The following is a 15,907-nucleotide window of genomic DNA, read 5'->3' on the forward strand; positions in this document are numbered from 1 at the left end:
TGTCGTAGCGGCTCAACTTTCTGTAGCCTGTATTAATGTGAAATATTTACGGAATGTTCAATAAAAGGCGAGAACAGTATTTAGAGGTGGTGTGTGAGAATTCTGGAGGAGGCTGGATGGTGGTGCCGCTGGTAGCTGCTGCTGTGCCCAGCGAGGCATCTTTGCAGAGTCGCTCAGTGAGCACGTTGGTGCAGTCAGGATCTGGGGGGGTTGATCCACAGAGTCCTTCCTGCTGGTTGTTGGCCTGACTCGTTTCGTGTGAACACGGTTGTACATTTCTTTTCCTTCTGGATTAGTTCTGCTGCTTCTAGCACTCTCTTTCCAGGTGGGTTCAGGTTTTGTTCAGGGGCTGACAATAAGGTCTGAGTTAACAATGTGGCAACTGATGGCATTTTAATTTGCAGACAGTGAACAGGGAAGCTTGTAGGTAATTGAAGGGTTTCTTCGCCGCACTCACTGTGACCAGCTGCCAAGGAGCAGATCTTAAGAGAGCAGAGACCACTTTCCCACTAGAAAAAAAGAAATATATTTAGTACTAAGTTTATTGTAACCTTTTAAATCTGTAACAGCTCCTCAAGTCCAGTGGTTGAAGGGCCTTTGGGAAAGCTGGGGAGGGGCTCTGGATCAGGGAGTGCGGGGGCAGGGCGAGGGGGAACAGTTTTCAGGTGAAAGAGGGGAGAGTGAGATAAGATCTTGGGAAGAAATGTTTTCCTGTGAGAGTGAGGAGGCCCTGGCCCAGGTTGCCCAGAGCAGTGGTGGCTGCCCCATCCCTGGAGGGGTTCAAGGCCAGCTTGGATGGGGCTTGGAGCCCCTGATCCAGTGGGAGGTGTCCCTGCCCATGGCAAGGGCATTACAACTGGATGGGCTTTGAGGTCCCTTCCAACCGAAACCATTCCGTGATTCTAAGTCCTTTTTGTGAGGAAGAAAGTGTTGTTTGCATGCTGTTCAAGATGAAGGTTCATTCTCTTCCCCAGTGCAGTTCTTCCCTTTCTGCGCTTGGACTGTGCTCGGTTCTGGTTTGCGCAGTGGCAGTGCAGCAGCTACAGAGAATATCGGTCCATTTCTCAAGCCAGAAACTGCACTGCATGTGGCATCCAGTCTCATGGACCGCTTCCGGTGGTCTCACACCAGATGGAGACTTCCCCACCTTCTCCATCCAAACCCTTACACGCAGCATTTCCCTGGGAAAAGCAGGAGGAATCAAGGAAGGAAGGAAGGAGCACTGAAACCACAAAGTGCACAATCGTTGAGTCCCATAGGCAAATAAACCTCAGAAATGCCACTGGATGAGTCTTGGGTATTTTTCCTAGTATTTAGGAAGAAATGAGAAAAACATTGAATGGCTGCTGCTTCTTAATAGTGTGGACGCCAAAGGAGAAGCGCTGCTGTTAACAGTGGTTGAATTGAAAGGAAAGGGCAGTGTCTGCAGTGGGCGTTTGCTCTTGCGGCAGGCTCAGCTCCCATCCCAGCCCTGGGGGCTCCATGGCCACAGCACTCCTGCCCCATCCCAGGCAGCCCCCGTCTGCCCATCCCGGAGGGCTACAGCTCCATGCCGGGTGGCACCATCTACTCCACGACACCGGGGGTAAGGCCAGCAAACATCCCTCAAACGTAACAGTGGCCTCGGCTGCCCCATCCCTGCCCAAGGCAGTGCCCACCTGAGCGGGTGGGTTCCCGGGCTCTCCACCTTGGCCCCTGGGGGCACAGGCAGCAGATCAGGCCTGTGGCTTCCCAGGCAGCCAGAGCTAGAGTTCAAAAGGGAGCTCCAAAGCTTCGTAGGAAGATACTGCTGGAAGGTAGGGCCATCGTTGCCGTGAGGAGGTGCAAGTGGAGGCAGTGCCTGGTGTGTGTGGCGCTGGCTGCCAGCCATGCAGCTGGGGCGGTGGTTGCGGTGCTGGTCCCAGGGGTGGGTGATGCCCAGGCGCAGGGTGAGACGTCTGCTCCCACCCCAGCTCACCAGCTCTGGGGAAAGGTACAGGTGGTACAGCTCCCTCCTACCCCCTGGTTTGGCTGTCGGGCTGGTCCTTTCTTTGCTGTCTGTCCTCAGGGTAGTGTGTGCCCTGTCCTGAGCTGGGTGCATTGCAGTTGAGCTGTGGGCATCCGCTCTGTGGGCACAGGCTCCGTCGTGTGCCTCTGATAAGCTTATCTGGGGCCAGGACCCAGGCCTGGTGTTGGCGGGGCTGCGGCAGGTGCGGTTCCATAAGGGCCAGGAGAGAGCCGAGACAGAACCGACGTGGTGCTAAAGGAGAGCCGGAACAGAACCGGCACTGGTGTAAGGGAGAGCCGGAACAGAACAGATGCTGGTGCAGTGGCCGTGGCCCGTGGGCTGGTGCAGCTGCGGGGGTCGCTGGTGGCCGTGCCGAGCTGTGCCCCCATGTTGGAGGGGCTCTGCCATCAAACCCCATGTGTTTTCTTGTGTGGACGCAGCGGGGCGGGGCGGCTCCCCTGCTTGGCTGATGGGAGCGGGTGCCCAGCCTGCGCTGTTCGACCGCCGGGCACTTCTGGGTTGGTGTGCGGGGTCATGCCGCTGCCTGGCCCTCAGGCTTCGGCCACCTGCCCGGAGCGCCCACTGCCATGGGGCACCTGCAGCAAGGCCAGACCTCCGTGTTCTGCCCTGGCAGAGACCCGAGAGCCTCAAGGGAAGGACAATGTGGGGAAGAGCTGCTGGGCAGGACGACTGCCGTGCAGGAAGTCCCCCAGGCTGTGGCCAAGCACTGGGTCCTGCTCCTGGCTCAGGCCGTGGCACTGGAGACGGGGGCGTCTGGGGCCAGTGGTGCCTGACAGCCCCCTGCTTTTGGCAGGTACCCGCATCATCTACGACCGCAAGTTCCTGCTGGAGTGCAAGAATTCACCCGTGGCCAGGACCCCTCCCTGCTGCCTGCCCCAGATCCCCGGTGTCACATCCCTGGCCCAGTCCAGCCTCGTCAAGCTGGAGGAGCCCAAGGAGCAGAATGAGAGCGAAAAAGCCATGCCAGGTGAGCAGCCCAGGCACACGGCTCCTGTCTGGCCACAGGGGCAGGAGGTCCCAGCCCAGCCCCAGTTCCAGCTCCTGCCGTCATGGCCTGCCTGTTTCTCCTAGGGCAGCCCCATCCTAACCCTGGCCCTTTCTCCCTCTGTACGCTTGCAGACCAAGACCAGTTTGAGATGGGCATCTGAGTTTCCAGCTCCGCGTCTCCAGGCCACAGCTGGGCCTGTTCCTGGGCCTCGTGGAGGTGCTGGCACCGTGACCAGCTGGCTGCAGCCCTCTCTGATGCTGGGGATGGATGTGTGACACCTCAGGCTCTCACACAACTGGCTGGTGCAACTGCCTAGGAGCTCATGCTTGATCAATAAACACCATGAAACCCCAGTGCTTGCCTGGTGCTTCTCTTGTGTTGGGGATCCGAGTTCTCAGAGCCCCGGGGATGGTAGAGGAGCCGAGCAGCACCTGGAGCCTTTCAAGGGTGCAGAGCATCTGTCCCTCCCTGCACTGTGATGCTGCAGGCTAGGGGTGGTGAATGCAGGGCCTTCAGGTCTGCCCCCGGGCTCAAGGTGCCCCATGCAGCCTGGGGCAGCTGGCACGGCCTCCCGCCGAGTGTGGGAGGCAGAACGACACAGCGCAGCCCTACAACCCAGAATAAACCTGAACAGTCGGGGCTTACTTGATCCAGTGGGTGTCACTGGCACCAGGATGCTTCTCCCTGCATTTCCCATTCCTGAGGCCTCCCAGGGCCCTCAAGTCGCAGACCTGGCTGTGAGCTGTGCCAGGAGCCCAGAGGGGCGCAGGGGCTGTAGCTGCCGAACAAACCCTGGCAGTGCCAGGTGTCTCAGAGCTGGCAGCGCCGTGACCTCCCCAGACCCCTTGTGCTCTATGGGGCCATTGCCTCCCGTGGAAGAGCGGGGGTTCCCATGCTCAAGGTCAGGCTTCGCCTGCCAGTGCAGCAGGGGCGCACATCGCTGCCTGTGCTGCTTGGTGGGTTCCCTCCCTTCAGGTCTGCTGGATTGGGGACACCCTGCCAGGGTCAGAGCCCCACGGCTGAGCCTGAAGCTGTTGTAGCCGAGGCTGGAGTCACTGTGGCCTCCCCAGCAGTCCCCTCTCCCTGTGCTCCTGGGAGAGTGCCAGGACTCGTCCGGTGCCAGAACGCCAGGGCAGGCTGTGACCAGGGGCGGGTCGGTGCTGTTTATTAAACATCACATAGTGAATCACCACTAAAATGTCGCAATGATTAAAATCCCCGTTTCCTGGGCGAGGATTGGGAGGCAGAGGAGGTGCGTGAATCCCTGGCTCAGCGGTGCCCCTGCCCGTGGAATCCCTGCTCAGTCCGCGCCCCCGGCCGTGCCATCAGGGATGCTCGGGGCCAGGCCCGGGCTCAGTGCCACCGTCCGTCGTCTCCGCGGCGGGCAGGCTCCTCGCCTCTGCGATCAACCGCTTGACGCCCACCAGCCACTGGCTCACCTCGTGCACGTGGTCCACCATGAGCGAGCGGTGGGTCTCATCAGCCGCGTCCCAGCGCTGCTGCTCGAGCTCTGCCGGGGAAGGGGAGCCCGTGGGCGGCGGGGGCTCGGGACCCCTGCGGGCACCCCCGGGCCGGGGCACAGCCCCCCTCACCTCGCACCAGGACCCCCATCCTCTTCCTCACCGGGGCCGACAGCTTCCCCTGAGCCCACGCAGCCTCCAGCAGCGTCAGCCGACGGCCGATGTCGTCGCAGACCTGTTTCTGAAAGCAGAAAGGGGCTGCAGGGCTCCCACCCGCACCGCGGCCCCCGGGCCGGGCTGCCCCGAGGACGGGGCCGGGGTCCCACCTGCATGGCGGGGCGGCAGGTGGCCAGGGCCGCCCGCAGCGGGGCCACGACGGCGGCGGCACACGGGACCCCCTCGTCGTCGTCCTCCTCCTCCTCCGGGGCGGCCAAGCGCGGCCGCGGGCTGTGGGGCCCGAGGGGGGGCGGCCCCGGGGCTCGGGGGGGCGGCCCGGGGGGGGCGGCGGGGGGGGGGCCCTGGGGGCAGAGGCACAGCATCAGCGCGGCCGCGGGGACCCCCGCGCCCCTCCGCACCCACAGGGACCCTCCGCTTCTCCCCAGGGACACCCCCTCCCGCTCCCCCCCTCGTTTCTTCCCGCATCCCCCGCGGCGAGGGGGGTCGGGCCCTGCTCCTCTCCCCCCACACTCGGACACGCAGCGCTGCGATTCCCACCGGATCCAAGCTGGGAGAGGGAAGGAAGAGGAAAGGGGAAAGGAGAAAGGGAGAGGGGGATGCGGGGGGCGCTGACCCGGGGGGGTCCCCGCGGGCGGCGGGGGGGGGCCGGCGGGTGAGCGGGGGGCGCCCAGAGCCCCCGCCCCGCGCCTGCAGCCGGTAGGAGAACTGGGGGGGGTCGTTCCAGCCGCGCTCCGGGTTCCCTGAGGAGGCGAAGGGCGCGGTGAGAGCCCGGGGCGGACACAGGGCACCCCCGGGAGACCCCCACGGCCCCCCCGAACCTCCCCCATGGCCCCGCCCCCAGACCACCACCCCCCTTCGCCCCACCCCAGTGCTCCCCCCCAGACGCGGATCTCCCCGGGGTCCCCCCCGCACCCCCGACCCGCTCCCTGCACTGCCCACCCCCCCCCCGGCCCGTGTTCCCCTTCTCCCCCCGCTCCGCCCCCCAAGCTCTGCCCACCCCCCCCGCCCCGCCCTCCCAGCTCCCCCCGCTCCGAGACCCGCTCCCCTCCCGGCTCCCCCCGCACACCCGGTCTCACGGAGGGCCCCGCCATGCCGCCACGTCGCCGGGCGCCGCCCGTTGCGCTGGCGCCGCCCCCGAGGCCGGGCCGGGGCGGGGAGGGGGTGGCGGCCGCGTTCCCCCCCCCCCCCGCCCCCCGCCCGGGCGCTACGGGGTGTGGGGCAGCGCCCGGCGGGGCCGCAGCGGCTCCAGCAGCGACAGCAGCCCCCGCCCCCGCCGGGCGCCGCCACCCCGCCCCGCAGCCTTCCCGGCGCCCGGCGCCGCCAGCAGGCACCGCTGGTACTGCACCTGCGGGCGGGGACAGCCGGGTCAGCGCCGCGCGGGGCCCGGGGGGCGGTCCCCGGCCGCCCCCGCCGCCCCCGGGGCCGCTCACCATGCAGGCCGCCTGCACCGCCTCCGAGACGCCGCCGGCGTCGGGTTCGCACCAGAACGCCGCGCACTGGAAGCGCCGCCCCGTGTCCACGATGAGCGCGAAGGTGTGCGCGTCGCGGCCCACGCCCAGGAAGGTCACGTACCGCACTTGGCACTCCCAGATGTGCGCGGCCTCCTCGTCCTCCTGCGGGGACCCCGCGGGTGGGCGCTGCCGCCCCCGCCACGGCCCCGGCGGCGCCCCCGCCCCGCCACAGCCCCGCCGTGTCCCGACCTGCGCAGGGCGCACCCTCATGGCCGTGTCGGACACGTGAATGACGGAGGGCGTCCAGTGCTCCCGCCCGGGGCCCCTCGTCAGCTTCTCGATGGCTTCGTTCAGCACATCCATCCCTGGGGAGCAGGAGAGCCCCTCCAGTCAGGCTCTGCCCCGCGGCAGCAACGCCCCGACACGGGGGTCTCGGCCGCCCCACGGAGAGGGGTCGGGGGTGTACTCCAGCCACGGGGACGCAGACAGGGCTTACCCATGGCCCTGGGCACGGGCAGGCTGCCGATGTACAGCGCCTCGTAGGTCTGCATCGACTGCCTCACCGCTTCCAGGATATCCACTGCCAGGACAGGAGAGGTGTGGGGGCTCCCCTGCGTCCCCCCTGTCCCCAGGAATCCCAGGGATGCAGCCAGAGGACTCTGGCTGCTGGGTGTCCCAGGAGGAGCAGCCGGCAGCGCCAGGGGATGAACAGTACCTTGCAGTGGCAGATCCTTGGTGGAGATGGGCTCCAGCGTGGCGGCGCGTGGCATCCTGCTGCTCGCTACGGCTCGCTCAGCCACGATCTGCAAGAAACGTGGGTCCCAGTGCCTCTCCTCAACCTCAAGACCCTCAGGCCATGCCTACACCTTCCGAGGGCCCCTACATCCCACCTTGGAACACATCTCATGCAGGGCCTTCGCAATGCCCTTGGCGGGCACGTTGCAGTGGAAGACGTGACACTTGAGGACGCAGGTGTCCTTGTCACTGGCCACGAAGGCAAAGTCTCTGAAAGGCCATGAAGAAGCCAGTGAGACCCTGGCAGAAGCAGCCCCTGGCTCACTGTGCTGCCTCCTCAGCCCTGCACCCCCTTACCTGTCCCTGAAGCCGTGGCGGCGGTCAGGAAGGAAGGAGAGGGGAGAGGTCACCACTGGGGTGCCATCCCCCCGCAGTGGGCAGAGCCGCCCTCCGGCCCCTGGCTCTGCTCAGGCACCTGCCGTTGTTGCAGCCAACACCCCAGACGCGGATGTTGAGGATGGGCTGGCGGTGGACGAGGCTGTGGTCAAGGGGATCCACCAGGCTCATGGTGTCCTTCTTCAGGATCATCACCAGGTCCTGGCCCTGCAGAGGGCCAGCAGCTCCCTCAGCTCGGCAGGCAGCCTGGGCATCCCCAGCTCGCCTGTAGGGATGCCCTCATTTCCCTGCAGCCTACTCACTCCCACCCACAGCGCCCAGCATGGGGACAGCCCTGTCCCTCCCTCTGCCCTCCCCCAGGACCATTCTCATCTGTGGGGACTGCCCTCTCCGGCACCCCTGGCAGTGTCCCCAGGGGACTGTTCTGTCAGACCCACCTGCCCAGGTGTGGGCATTCGGGACCACATCATGGATGCCCTGTGCAGACAGAGTTGGCTCTGCCACTGGTATGGGCCCCTGCACGCCTGCCCCATCGCTGGGGACCACCAGCTTCAGGAGCAGTAGCCCTGGGATGGGACCCTGCCTGCAGTACCATCTCAAGCTCTCACCTCGCCCCCGTTCTCCGCAGAGCCCTGGCCCTTGCTGTTGGAGAGCTGCTGGATGCAGTTGTTGACAGCGATGCTGCTTTTCCCAGGTGCCAGGTCCTCCTCGGGGATCTCCACCCAGCCCAGTGACCGCACAGCAAAACACTGAGTGAGACACGTGGGGCTTCAGTGCCCGGCCAGCGCAGCCCCTCCTGCCCTCGTGGCTGCCCCTGCTCTTGCTGCCTGTCCCTGTCAGCCCCTGCTGGACCCCTGTTTTTCCAGCACAGCCCATGAAGCCACAGTGAAGCCCCCAGGCATGGTACCTTGGAGCCAGGGTCTGTGCTATGCTGGAAGTCCTCTCCATGCCAGGGTAACGAGGACCTGTGGAGGCATGAAACACTCAGAGAAGTGCACCCAGGAAAGCACCAGGATGCCCTGGCACAGGCAGAGCCCCATGCCACCAACTAGGTAGCGTCCCATGGAGGTGCCCAGTGGGGTCCTGCTGGCTCCATCGTGTTGGAGGTGCTGGGGCCCAGCACCCAGTGGTGGTCAAGAGTCGGCAATGCCCCCCTGCCCTACCTCCGGGACAGCGAAGCCATAGGGCTGGGAATGGGCCTGTCCTTAGCTGAGTGATTCACCGTGGGGGCCTGGCCGTCCTGCGAGAGAAGATGAAAGGGGTGAGGGCAACAGAGGCACCAGGCAGGAGCCCTTCCTTCCAGCGCAGCAGCGGTTCAGCTTGTGGTCATCTCATGCAGTCAGGATGAGGCCAACATGGGACTTGCTGGAGCCTTTCAGGCAGCTTAACTCTGGCCAGGAATGGGCTGAGAAGGATTTTGCAGTGACAGGGACAGGCCTGCTCCAAGGGAAGGCTGGACCAGTGATGCCCATTAGGTCCTTCAGAAGGCCCCTGCCAGGGGGTGGGATCCAACACCAGCCCTCACCGCCCTGCCCGTAATCCCTACCACTCCCTGAAGTGTCTCCTCTCCATCAGCCTCCGGGCGCCCTCCTGGGCTGGTGGTGTGTGCAGGGTGATGCCATTGCGTCGTGCCGCTTGGCACATGCCAGTAGTAGGTGCCCAGAGAATCACGGATTTTCCTCCAGCCCGGGGGGAGGTCAGGGTCCGTCTCCAGGTTTTGGTCACTCCAGAGGTTGTCTGTGCAGAGGCAGAGTGAGGCAAGGGGTGGGCAGGAGGAGAAGAACCCACAGTGGCAGGGCACCCTGAGAAGCCAGCAGCTTCTCCCAGTGGCAAAAGGGTCCTGGCGGTGCCTCCGGGCTGGGCACGTGGCCCAGGAGAGAAGCATGGTGAGGGAAGGCTTGGTGAGATGCCAGAGAGGCTGCGGTAGCGGCGACCCTTCAGCGCAGGCAGCTGCCTCATGGTGCCTGCAGGGATGGAGTGGCCCCGGGAGCAGCACGGAGAGCACAGCCAGCCTCAGCGTGCCGGGCGGGCATCCTGCAGGGTTCCCAGGCCAGCCCGAGGCTGCCAGCCCAGTGCTCCCCCTGCCAGTATGCGGTCCTACCCTTCCACCAGTGCCTCAGGACACCCGAGGCCAGCTTCTTCCCGGCATGGCCAGGGAAAGGGGTTGGGGAGAGACCCCTGGAGTCTGGCAGGAGAGCAGTATCCTTGGGGGGCTAAGCTGGGAGGAGCAGACTGACCCCCTTACCCCTGCATGCCAGGGCCTGGACAGGTCATGGGAAGGAGCCCGCGGTGCAGCCTAGCAACGATCTCTGCTCCTGGGGACGCAGCCCCACGCGCGCAGGGCTCGGGGGCTCATCCCACGGTGTCCCGGGCGCTGTGCGGCGCCCAAACCCCGCACCTCGCGCCTCCAGAGCCGCACGGGGACCGCGCGCCGGGGGGGCGACCTTGGGAAGGCGGCGCGCCCTCCCCAGGCCCCGTTCAGCACCGCGGACAGCGCCTCCCCCGCATCCCAGCGTCGCCGCATCCCGGCCCCGTATCCCGGCCCCGCATCCTGGTCCTGCCCCCCGCACCGCATCCCGGCCCGCACCGCATCCCGGCCTCGCACCCCGGCCCCACATCCCGGCCCTGCATCCCAGCCCCGCAGCCCGGGCCCGCGTTGCAGCCGGGCCCTGCACCCCAGCCCCGCAGCCCGGCTCAGCATCCCAATCCCGCATCCCGCCCTCGGCCCCGCTGACCGTCGCAGTTGACGAGGACGATGGCCAGCATGTAGTCCTTGCCCAGCATGGCCCCGGCCCCGCCCGCGCCTGCCCAGCCCCGCGCCCCGCTGGTTGCGGCGGGAGGGGCGGGGCGGGGGGCGGGGCGAGGCGCGGGGGGGCGGGCGCCAGGCGGGGTCACCCCTCAGGTCTGCGGGTGTCCCCCGTGCAAAACCCGAGGTGCCCGAGGAGGGCAGGAGCTTTGGGGGCACAACAGGAGGTCTATGAGCGCAGCGCGGGGCCCCAGTCAGCCCCTCGTGCCCTGAGGGTCGCTCCCTCAGAATTTTTTCCTGATGTCCAATCTAATGGTTCCCTCCATTCCCCAAAGATCACCCTTCTTCATCTTCGTGAATGTTACTTCCGTGTTCCTTCCCTTCCACACACGCTCAGGTCCCCCCATTTTCTTCCACCTGCCATCCCACCTCCTTCAGTCACTATTGAAGACACCTAAATGTGCATGCTGGTCATTTTCTCACCAAAGGTAGCGTGCTTGCATCTCCAGTTTGAGATGTGTTTTCCATGCTTCCCTGAGCTGACAATCCTTGTTGATGTTCAGTACTCCAGGACAGAAGCTCTGGAGACATTGGTTGTACGCATTGGTGCCCTAACAGCTCCCCTCACGCTGCCGAGGACAAAGTCCTGCTGAGTTACAGGTGTATGATGGCATAGTCCAAGATGGTTTGCTATCCATGGCATATCCAAGTAGTCCATCATGGCTTCCTAATCATTCCTTCTTCAGAGCCAGAAGCTGGCAGTCCTGTGTCCTTCAGAGCCACCTCAGCTACCCTGCTTCTTTCTACATAGAACCTGCAAGTACAAAGTGAATTTTCTGTGCCAATTTCTTCACTTTCAGCAAGGCATTGTCTCTTTGCTCAGCCTTATTAATACACTCCCTGTCTTAGCATGTCGCTAATCTTGTGAGATGTCCTTCCCTCCTGCATTCCACCCTGGATCCCATCTGCTGGCCTAAGAAAGGCACCAGCTGCGTAAATCAGCTTTGTAGTCATCCACAGTCATGTCTTTGTCTCCGCTGGCACCCGCTTTTTTGACTACAAGCTATTTCTTCTGCATCTGTCTAGAGCCAGGGGGACCTCCACTCAAGCACTGTGGCCTTGGAACATATTTTCCCTAACCCAACCCTATCCATCCCATTCCAACACAGCAGGGACAAGGGAGGCTCGTGGATCCCTATGTTCAGGCACATCTGAGGTGATGGGAGTCAGAAGGGATTGCAGGCCTGACCATGATCCCTGCTTTTCCCAGACCAAGTAATGCTTCCCCATCTTCCAGCGCCCAGGACTGAGGTCGTCCGTACTAGGAAAAAGCTTTTGGTGACTTGTAACGCCATGGTATCCTCTGCCACATGTGTCCTCTTGTCCTCCGTTCGATGGACATTTTTGCTTCCAAAACCAGGTTTGGCTGATCTGATGGGAGGCAGAAACTCAGACACAGACTCAGACACAGACTGCTCCCACTCCTCTCCCAACGTGACTTACTGAAGACAGCACTCTCTCCTGGCATTGTCATGAAGCCTAAAGGCAATGATGGCCTATTGTGATATCAAACTTACAGTGGGATGCAGAGGGAGGACAATTTAGGGATGGCACTGAGCAGAACCTAGGGATTATATGGAACTTCATAGAATCTCCCACACACACATGTGGGTGGTTGGCCATCTCCTAAGGGTACCAGCCCAGTGCACCAGCCCAGTGCACAGCACAAGCCAGAAGACCCTGGGAAAGGTTTCCTCAGGTGTCTCCACAGACCAGGGATGGTCCACGCCCTCGTTCCTACAGTTCATCAGACTCAGCTACCACTAAGGTAAAATGCAGGCGTGGAAGATTCCACCACCGCGTACATGCAGGACAGTATGGCCAATGTCCTTGCACTCGTTGGCAGGAAACTATGGGACAGTTAAGCAAGAAACTGTGCGACAGTTGAGTGGGAGGAGAAAACACAGAGCTGAGCTATGTGAGAAGAACTTTCTGGACTTTTTGGTTGCTAGACAAAAGATACATTTGTAGCAAGTAGAGTTATGCTGAATCGCTGTAACTGTGGGAATTTTAGAAGTGGAAAATCACTGGGATAGATGGCTAAGGAGGCTGATAAGGGTCTATAAAGCTTTGGTTGTGCACAATAAAAGGATTTCGTTACTGCACACGAATGAAATCCATGCCTTCAATCACCACAAATGGCACCCAAACAGGGACCCTGGTATAGTCAGGGGAAGAATCACGGAAAAGAGCAACTGGTGGTGATGCTCTGTTGAAAACAAACAAGCCAGTGAGAGGCACTGAAGTAGTCCGGACCACAACACCTGAAGGAAGGTGAGTAACCGAGGACAGGAAAGTGATGGGGTCTTCGATCATCACTCGGAGACCATGCCTTGATACACCACAGTAAAACTCCTTAAATTGTGGTTTAAATTGATGTTCTGCTGCCCAAGTCATTTGCCATGTGATGTGTACTTAATTTTTTAGTGCCTGTGAATAAGTCTACAATTGGGGTCTGAAATTCAGAGGTCTGCGGTGTTACTTTAATGCGTGGGTTGGAGAGTGAAAGGTTCCCAACTCCAGACAAAGAAGAGGCAAGTCCTTAGCATTGGGAAAATTTTTGGATGTCAGTGTAGTGGAAAAAAGGGCGGTTGTCTCTAAGGAGTCTCGTAGAGTCTGTGAAGTGGGGCATTGCGCAGCTTATTTATCTCCTTGGGAATACAGCAAATGAGGCCAAATGAGCAGCGGCACAGGAAGAATCCGGCCATGAGCTGGCTGCCCTGGACACAGCCAGGAGTAGGCTCTGGGGAGGGGACTTGCCCCATTTGCCAGGGTCCCTTTGAAGACCCTGCCTGTGTGTCTCTGTGCTGGTGAGCCTTCCATGTTGAATGTATCTGCCACCGGGCCACAACCATCTCCAACACCACCTGCCCACTCTATTGGCCATCATCCCCATCCTCCACTGGGAGGAGGAGGATAACGAGGGGATGAGACCTCTGTCCTCCATCCTCAGGGCTGGTCCCACCCCTAAGCAGGATCAAGGCTTGGGCGGCAGCAGTGGTGAAGTCCTGGAGCTCCTCTGCTGGGCATGCAGAGTGTCCAGGTGGAGTCAGTCCCAGCTGGTTCCAGTCCCAGCTGATGGCCCTTTTGCCAGAGCCAGAGGCCCCATTTCCTGCACACAACACTTCAGAAATGTGCCAAGCCTTCCAAGAGAAAGCACCAAAAGTCCCTGGGAAGGACGGAGCCTGATTCTGGCTCAGCTGTCTCTACCACACTGCAGTTACTTACTCCAAGAGCAGAATACAGCTTCACAGAGCCTCTCCTCAGGAGCCAGAGGAGATGACAGCGTGGTCCAGCTGTAGCTGCACTCAGCTGCATGACCGACAGTTGCAGCTGGAGTTGCAGCTACCTCCCACCACTAGGTCCTCAGCAAAGACCAGAGACGGTTCAGTGCTTCCTTTGTCCCACTCAGGATGGAGGCTGGGGAGATGTAGGCTGAGACATGCAAGCATCTGTGAGGCTGTTCAAGCTATTGTCTGGGTCTGCTCTACCAGTTCTTCATCCATAGGCCTGATGGTATCCAAAACGTCTCCCCATACTCTCCTCCATGCTCCTTGGCCACCTCACTCCCTCAGGACAGTCACTGTGGGAAGTTGCCTATGGACCAGGGGAGAGGGAGGGCTGAGGCTGTGACAGCTGAACAGGGAGAAATGGACATTGCACACGGACATTCAGGATTGCTTGATTTTGTGGATTATCCAAATCTCTTTTCAGGTAGCCAGTGCCAGAAAGATGGCTTTACTTTGCAGAGATACTAACCTCTCAACAGATTCCAACAGAGACTGAAACTGCTTGGCTATGTGGTAGATAAAGACAAAATGCCATTAGAAGCCATTAATAGTACAGAGGAAAGTACACAGGAAGGAGATGGCAAAGAGCAGGGCTGCTCACACAAGCTCAGCTTGGCTCTGGCAGGGGAGCACAATCCTGCCTGCACTAGAAGAACTGGCATGAGGAGCAGAAGCATCTTTGCCAGTAAACTTGGCAAGCTCTGCACCTGTCTTCAATCGTATGGGTACAAGTCGTACCTCAAAGGTACGAGGAGTTCTGCTGCCACTCAGACTGATGGGTCTGTTCGCAGCCTTGCTGTGAGGGGCAGAACACCACACGTCTCAGCTGTGGAGAGGAGGGTGTCACAGATAAAGGGACCAGGACGTGTCCGTCACCCTCGCTGCCAGCTGGAAGGAGCCAGCCCTTTGCTCTGGGTGCACGCTCCCAGGAGAAAGGCTAGAGAGCGGGGCTTGCACTTCCTACCTGACACAGCAGTGCAGCAAAGCCTGCCTCAACTCTAACCTCAGGCTCAGGATTTCTCCTCACACAATGATTTCACAGCTTGGTTTCTCTACACAAGCACAGTTGTGCAAAGCTCTGCATGAGCAGAGCATCCCCCGGTGCTTAGAGGGAAAAATATGCTCTTTCTGTCACAGAAAATCCCGTGCGTCGCATCTATACAGCTTGATAGATACTAATTGCAGAGACCTCTGAAGTGCTTTGGCCAGAAATAGTTCAAGGTTAAAACCAAACACCATTCTAAGCTCCCTGAACACAGAGGGAGAAACCAGAGTGCACGTGCTGGGGAGAAGGCATCAGTACTGCCACTCACAGAGGGGACTTGGTCTTCTAGGCTTCCTCCCATGGTTTTCAATACAGCTTTTTGGTGACAGCCTGTGGATGCTTCACCAGCTCCACACAGCCCATCAAGCTCACAGGAACAATGCTGAGTGTGTAAAAATGCTAGAACAAAGCCAGACAGCTCAAATGCAAGGAGCTTTTGCCATGACTGCAGCTCTGAGGAGGTCAACTATAAACTAAGCCATCCTGCGATAGTAACACATCACTCAGCACTGCAACAATTCAGGAAGTCAGTGCCTGACGACTTCCTGCCAAAGCTAAGGCAGGACATGAAAAATGCTCCCTGTGTCAGCTTCCCACCCAGTGCATCCAAGAGTTTATGGAGGGCTTCCAAGTGGCTCATTTCACTTTAAGAAAAGATCTTTTGAAAGATCAGCAGTGCATCCTTCACAAAAAACCAAACTACCTTGATCCCTGCCTGTTTCCAGAACTTTTTGGTCTCCAGGCCTGTTTTCTTTGCCTTCTTAGCCATCACCAATATGCCCTTCTGTACCAATATTAGGTAACATTTTGAAGGGGAGAAGAAAAATGAAAATAAAACCCCACATGACATGCCTCCCACTCCAGAAGTTATATTCAATGATGTGTAAGGTCTCCTTTGGAACTTCGCTTCCTACCTAAAGCAGGCCATGAGAAGAGGGAATATGTAAAGTGGCTGAGGACGAGGGAGGAATGGCAGCTTTCCAACCATTTTCCCATGTAGCTAAATATCATATAACCAGGCAGAGAAAGCCAAACGTGCCTCAGAGCATGTCTTGCAGCCCTTACCCTTTACTCATCATGGGCAAATGACATTTCTCCCTCAAGTGAGACAGATACCTCCACTTCATTTGAGCTTTTAAGTGATTCACACTGTTTTCTGAATAAGCAAAGCTGGGCTTGTTGCTGTGTTATTGGTACTTGAGGAAAGAAGAAAGATTCAAATGTGTCAGTAACTTTCACTTGCTTGTATCGCCAACATCCGCAAGAGCACTAAACCTGCTCACATGCTGCAGGGCTCCTGTAGCGCTGAGCGACGTCTGCAGGGAACCCAAACAAGATGGTGCTGACAAACACTTAACAGGGCAGTGGGAAAAGTGTTTGTCCTCCATGAAGCGGCTCAGACACCACATCAACCACAGGCAGTCTTTAACTGAGAACACGGCCTGAGGACAGGCCAGCTGATGGGATCCAACAATAACCAGCTGCATGGACCAAAATGTCATGGAATCACAGAATGGTTTGGGCTGGAAGGGACATCAAAGCCCATCCAGT

General features: G+C 60.2%; 3 protein-coding genes across 3 annotated transcripts in view; 1 reads left to right on the top strand and 2 right to left on the bottom strand.

The window, feature by feature from the left end:
* Positions 1–3,264, top strand: part of ANKHD1 (ankyrin repeat and KH domain containing 1) — a 124,465-nt gene extending 121,201 nt beyond the window's left edge. Inside the window, exons 39-40 of the mRNA XM_054079703.1 lie at positions 2,802–2,975; positions 3,128–3,264. Of these exons, the coding sequence (XP_053935678.1) occupies positions 2,802–2,955 (154 nt within the window). The 3' untranslated portion in view covers positions 2,956–2,975; positions 3,128–3,264. The remainder of the gene's footprint in view (positions 1–2,801; positions 2,976–3,127) is intronic.
* Positions 3,265–4,321: 1,057 nt separating this feature from the next.
* On the bottom strand, positions 4,322–5,724 carry SRA1 (steroid receptor RNA activator 1). Its single transcript, XM_054079704.1, has 5 exons — positions 5,700–5,724; positions 5,247–5,373; positions 4,783–4,903; positions 4,589–4,697; positions 4,322–4,506 (listed from the first exon to the last, which is right to left on the bottom strand). Exons 1-5 carry the CDS (start codon positions 5,722–5,724, stop codon positions 4,322–4,324), a joined length of 567 nt encoding a protein of 188 aa, XP_053935679.1.
* APBB3 (amyloid beta precursor protein binding family B member 3) lies at positions 5,252–10,062 on the bottom strand. The gene is made up of 14 exons (XM_054079219.1): positions 9,951–10,062; positions 8,762–8,952; positions 8,379–8,455; positions 8,123–8,180; positions 7,824–7,964; positions 7,295–7,422; positions 7,177–7,182; positions 6,975–7,089; positions 6,800–6,887; positions 6,581–6,664; positions 6,334–6,449; positions 6,064–6,246; positions 5,700–5,978; positions 5,252–5,373 (listed from the first exon to the last, which is right to left on the bottom strand). Exons 1-13 carry the CDS (start codon positions 9,997–9,999, stop codon positions 5,838–5,840), a joined length of 1,377 nt encoding a protein of 458 aa, XP_053935194.1. The 5' UTR covers positions 10,000–10,062; the 3' UTR covers positions 5,252–5,373; positions 5,700–5,837.
* Positions 10,063–15,907: the final 5,845 nt, after the last annotated feature.

The sequence above is a fragment of the Cuculus canorus genome, chromosome 14, assembly GCF_017976375.1.
Source record: "Cuculus canorus isolate bCucCan1 chromosome 14, bCucCan1.pri, whole genome shotgun sequence".
In the NCBI taxonomy this organism is placed as follows: Eukaryota; Metazoa; Chordata; class Aves; order Cuculiformes; family Cuculidae; genus Cuculus; species Cuculus canorus.